At 44.1% G+C, this 6,000-nt stretch overlaps 1 protein-coding gene across 2 annotated transcripts in view; it reads right to left on the minus strand.

Moving 5' to 3' along the window:
- The window catches only part of ABCC5 (ATP binding cassette subfamily C member 5), a 99,304-nt gene extending 95,357 nt beyond the window's left edge, over positions 1-3,947 (minus strand). For both annotated transcript variants that reach the window (XM_007119921.4, XM_007119923.3), the window contains exons 1-2: positions 3,840-3,947; positions 401-584 (exon numbers count right to left, since the gene is read on the minus strand). In XM_007119921.4, the coding sequence (XP_007119983.2) occupies positions 401-529 (129 nt within the window). In that variant the 5' untranslated portion in view covers positions 530-584; positions 3,840-3,947. The remainder of the gene's footprint in view (positions 1-400; positions 585-3,839) is intronic.
- Positions 3,948-6,000: the final 2,053 nt, after the last annotated feature.

Raw genomic sequence — 6,000 nt, forward strand, 5'->3', positions numbered from 1 at the left:
TGTTCCAAGTACACGCTGAAGTCTGAATGAAAATCTCCAAAGGAGTCACCTTTTAAAGGCAGACCACCGAGGCAGAGGGAGAAAACAATTTTAAGTACATGAATGAAGTTTAATGGTTCATATTCCCCCTGCTCCCTGCCCAGGCCTTCCCCTATCCCACCTGGCATAAACTGTCTTCTCTCAAGCAAAGCCTTTTTAGAGGAGAACCCAAGGGGGAAAATAGGTGAGAAGCTGGGAGTCAACCTCTCCTCTTTCACAAATAACCATAAATTCTTAACAGTGACCTAAAGCCAATATAGAAAAAGAAACTTATTTTAAATTAGGCATATTGTGAAGAGAGAAGGTGCGGTCTAGCACCGCAAGCAGGTAAGAAGAGGGACTCAAGCAAGGCAGTACTGACCGGTTGAGTTCTCTTGTACTTGGAGTCCTCGCGGTCTCGGTGCTGCCCTGAATTGCTGGTTCTCTCCCGCACATTTCTATAACCAGGGCTGGGGATGATATACTCCTTTCTTATGTCAATGTCCTTCATCTTCTCTGAGTGGAGGTGCCAGGGCTCACAGACTCTTGGTTCCACTTGAGAATTTCTGAAATTAAAAATTCATCAAGGACAGAGATTTCCTAAATTGTGCTTCATCATAAGCGAAAGTGCTCTAAAATAGGGGAAAAAAGGACAAAAGCCTTAAAGTTTTCTGTCATTATATCTATAAAAATAAATTTTCAAAAATCTTTCAATTACCCTTTTATTTTTTCAAGAAAAAAATTCAGTGTCATAGAATCAAGAAGAATTCTCTCCTCCCACCTCAAAGGGGAAAAAACAAAGATTAAAAAAAATAAACACAGTGATAGAGACACCCGCCTTCTTCACCTTCAACTATGTTCAATCACGATGTACAGAGCATTTAGATAGGTCTTAAAAAAAAAAAAAAAAAGGCTTTCTGGAAACAATTTAAGTTTGTTCCAAGCATTACAAATTCCACAATTTTAAAACAGATAAATTTTACCAAATGAAAACTTATAAAACACTTATTCTACCAATAATATATCCCATCTCTGTATTTTTATAATTAGGTAATGGTTAACTGATGCTTTTAAAGCTCTGTGAAGTTACATAGCTAAAACACAAAATAATACTACACCTTACCTTTAAAAACAAATTCCCCTTGGGTTACTGAAAGTGTTCTAAAATTAGATAGTAGTGATGATTGCACAATTCTGTTAATATATTAAGCAAACACCAAGTTGTATACTTTAAGGGGTGAATTTCATGATACAAAAATATCTCAACAAAGCTGTTATTAAAAAACAATAACAAAAACAAATTCCCTACCCTGTCCTACTAAGTCTTACCTCGTATCTACCTGAAACTCTGTTCTAAACCCCTGCTAGCCTGGTTATCTCTAATCGATATCTGGTATCAACTCTGGTTACTTCTGAAAAAACAAAACACATGCATATGTCTCTAAAACATTTCCCCCACTCTAAGATGGTTCAAAGCTTCCCAGGTACAAGTTGCGAAAACAATTTTCATACCAGCCTCACTAGAAATTAAAGAAGTGTAGCTGTGTTGCCTTTTGAATTCCATAAATTCCTAGCTAACACTGAGACTTAAAAGTACAACAGTACGGACATAATTCTGATAGCTACAATTCATTTTTTAAGGTGTCAGAAAAAAAGGAGAACACTTACAAATCCTCTAAATGAAAAGGACTAAATCTCCTCCACAGAGACGTGTTTCCAGCACAAAGAAAGCTTTACTTCTTGCCTTTCAGGGGTCTGGCTCAAGTACCCTGAGTTGATACTGCTAAGTTACTTATCTTCAAAGAAAAAAGTCACCTTGTCCAATGACAAACTGCACCATGAAGAGCACCGGCTTACAACCAAGAACACAGCAATCACGTCACTGAGACCTCAGCAAGCCTAAACTATAAACAGACCTGGCATCTGCCAGTGTCCCCAATGTCGGGATGCAGCTGCAGATCAGAATAATCCTTCTTACAGGGATCACTGAAGTCCAACCTTCCCCTCCAAAGGTTCCCCAGCCTAGCTGATTATCTGGAAAGCAGAAGATTAGTCCAACTTTGAAAAAAGGCAAGTGGAGGGGAGGCAGCTTGAAAGGGAAGAGGCCAAAGCATTCTAACTCACTCACAATACCAAATGCCATGTCAGGAAGAACACAAAGATCATCTCAATTGTCTAAGAATTCATGTAACCTCAGTTTCTTTCAATCACTTTATTCCAAGTTATTCTATGTTGGAAGGGTGTGGGGAGCAATTTCCCACTCCCTCTAACACTCCTGCTTCTTTAATTTCCTGGGGAAAGAGGCACAGCTAGGAAAGTAGGCAAGCCTTGTGCAGGGACAAAGCTAGTATCTCCTGGCCTTGAACAGAAGGAGGATTCCAGCTTCTGTGGATCAGGGATATAAGACAGGGCAGCCCACATGGAGGCCAGCCAAGAGCTAGGAAGTCCAATGGGTCTGGGAAACAAGGCCCAAATCTGAAGAAAACAGTTAAGATCACTAGCTAGACTTTTTTGGGATACCTTTTGAATTTCTCTCTTTTCTTCTTTCTGTTCTCCCTTAAAGTTGTTTAAAAGTATTTTTTAAAATGCTAACTTGCTCCAACTATTAAGAGAGGGAAAAGGGAAGGTATTTTTATTTATTTTTGAGTCAGAGCTGAACGACGGCACTAGCAGAATATTCAAAGTGGCACAACCCAAAGAGGTGCTCAGCGCAGAGGCCACTTGGTCAGCTGCCTTTTTTTTTTTTTTTTTTTAACCAAAACTCTCTTTCCAGTGATAAAAGTGTAGACGTTCTCCTGCACGATGATGCAGTCGAAACTGCATGGGGGGAGGGGGCTGCACAGGATTACAAGGACTGTAAGTAGCCAGACTGGTGTTTCCAAATTGCCTTCATTACAACATTCCTTAGGTTTCCAACACCTCAGGAATCTAGTTCCAAGCCCTGCAGCTACACAAAAAGACCTGACGCTACAAGGATATGTATTTACCACCCCCTTGATATCCACTTGCTGTGCCCCAGCCTTCTGCACCTTTCACTTACGCTGGAGACCCCAGAATGACCTATTCATCTTCTCCTTCAAAACCCTCTGAAACTTTGCCAGTCCTTCCCATGCCCATCTGCCTCCTGCCTCCCCACGTCCGTGCAGAAACCAAACGACCCCTATGTGATAAATACAAAGCACCATGCAGCTCTGTGTGGTGGAAGGGGAAAGGGCACTAATGACAGTCCAGAGATCTAGATTCCATTCCGGACTCTGCAAAGTGTTTGCTGTGCGTGCTTCTGTCACGAATCTCCATCTACCCATTCGCCAAAACGAGAGGTTGGCTTCTGAGGTCGCTGGCAGCTCAGTCTCCTCTGTGGGGATTGAGCGGGAGTGCCCCAAGCCGCCTCCCTACAACCTTGAGGATGGGGGCTTCTCAGGCCAGCTTCGCCTGGGATGCCGGGGCCGTAGGGCGTTCCCGCGGCCAGTTCGGGCCCGCAGAGGCGATAGCTACCCACACCCACGGGCCGCGGGCGCAGCACCCCCTGGTGGCGTTAGCCGGGAATGTGGCCGGCAACCCCGACCACTCATCCCACCCTACCTGCCTTCCGACGCCAGGACCTCACCACCTCACCACCAGCCCTCAGGGGTCAAGTCCCGAGGAGGAGGCGGCGGCGGGAGACTAGAGGGAAGCCTGGCCCCTTTTCTCAGGTCTCCGGCTTCCCCCGACCTGCTCGCATACTCGATCGCAGTCCTCCACCTCCGGACGAAACACACAGGAGATAGTCCCCGCGACAACCCGAGGGAGAAGGAAGGGGTACGGCGATCGCCGCTACCTACCAGTGCCCCAGCTCCAAGACGACCGCGTCGGCCACTCGACCACGCTCCCGAGCATCAGCCCCGGAGCAAAACAAGCTTTTATAGCGGCATTGGCCGCCAGACTGCGCAGGCGTGCTGCACAAAGAATTCCCAAGACTGAAGGGAATTGTAGTCCCCCTTCCAGGAGCCCGAGGCTCGATTCGAGGCAAAGAACTATATTTCCCAGAAGCACCGTAGAAGCCCTGAAGGAGGTGCAAGTCGCTCCTCCCTTCCACCGCGCTCCAGGCTCTGCACCATCCTTCCCAGAGTTTGTGCGATCCTGTCTGGAATCTTCTCTGAGGCCCTGTGTTCCAGTGGGTGGCCGGGAGGGTTGACAGTAGCCCTCTGTGGGCGGGCAGCACAGTCAGTGTTTGTAGGCAGGGCGGTCGCGGCGGTGCTTGGCCGTTTATGCACCTGAAAGCACTGTGAAGGTCATCGTAGCCTCTGTGTCCTCGCGACCAGCCAGCCCCAGATTTTGTGTGGCCCTTCACGTTTTGCTACTGCTTGCTCACGACTCTGCGCTATCACCTTTCTCCTTTTAATTCCACTGCCCATCACCTAATGTTATGCTGCCTGGTTTCTAGCAAATAAAGGCCAGGATCACAGGGGTTTTTTTGTTTTTGTTTTTTTTAATAGGTATAATTACCTCCTTTTTTTTTTTTTTTAACCCCACATTTGTTTATTTATTTATTTTTGGCTGTGTTGGGTCTTCGTTTCTGTGCGAGGGCTTTCTCTAGTTGTGGCAAGTGGGGGCCACTCTTCATCGCGGTGCGCGGGCCTCTCGCTATGGAGGCCTCTCTTGTTGAGGAGCACAGGCTCCAAGCGCGCAGGCCCAGTTGCTCCGCGGCATGTGGGATCCTCCCAGACCAGGGCTCGAACCCGTGTCACCTGCATTGGCAGGCAGATTCTCAACCACTGCACCACCAGGGAAGCCCAGGATCACAGTTTTTAGAGTGGCAAGAGCCTTAGAAATGGCATGACAATTCATCCCTTTCTTTTCATAAATGAAACTGACGTTTCCAAAGAGACTGATCACTTTATTTCTCTTGGTGTTTCATCTGTATCTTCAACAGGATCATAACATAAATAACTACTGTGTTGAGTGCCTACCTGTTCTGTATCTGGTGCTTTACACGCTTATTTTTAAAGTCTCCATATCAACCCTATGTATAGGTATTATGATTATCCATTCCAAAATTAAAAAAAAAAAAAAGTAAAGAAAGTGACTTCTACCTTTATACAACTAGCTAGTATGAAACACAAATGGAGGGAATTCCCTGGCGGTCCGGTAGTTAAGTCTCTGTGCTTTCACAGCCAAGAGCGCAGGTTCAATACCTGGTCAGGGAACTGAGAACTGAGATTCCACAAGCCCCATGGCAAAGCCAAAAAAAAAAAGCCCACCAATGTACTATAAAGCTGAAGTAATTAATACAGTGTTCTTACACAAGGATGGATTACTATACCAATGCAATAAAGAGCCTAGAAACAGACTCATTCGTACATGTAAACTTGATCTGTAACAGAGAAAACATTAGAAATCAGTAGAGGAAGAAAGAAGATTCTATGAACAGCGCTGGAACCATTGGTTATCCATATTTTTTTAAACTCAGGGATTACTACTTCATATCACACAGAAAAATCAATTTCACGTAGATTGAAGGCCTAACTGTGAAAGGGAAAACTTTCAAACATTTAGAAGAAAATGTGAAATATCTAAGTGAACTTAGGAATAGAAAAGAACTTCTTAAACAAGATACAGAAACATTAATAAAGGAAAGTTTGATAAATTTGTACTATATTAAAATTTAAACTTCTCTATAAGATGCCATAGAGTACAAAGATAAACCACAAATTATAACTGACAAAGTTTTTAATACAGAATATACAGATAATTTCTACAACTCAATAAGAAATGGTAAATAACTTAATAGGAAAATTGGCAAATGATGTGAACAGACAGTTCACAAAAAAGAAAACTCAAGCAGCCACTCAAAGATGAAAAGACACCCAGGGAGATTAGCTCAAGATGGTGAAGTAGAAGGACGTGAGCTCACCCTTTCTTACGTAAACACCAGAATCACAACCAACTGCTGAACAGCCATAGACAAAAAAAAGATGGAACCTACCAAAAAAGATACTCTAC

This window comes from Physeter macrocephalus, chromosome 1, assembly GCF_002837175.3.
Source record: "Physeter macrocephalus isolate SW-GA chromosome 1, ASM283717v5, whole genome shotgun sequence".
NCBI lineage: Eukaryota > Metazoa > Chordata > Mammalia > Artiodactyla > Physeteridae > Physeter > Physeter macrocephalus.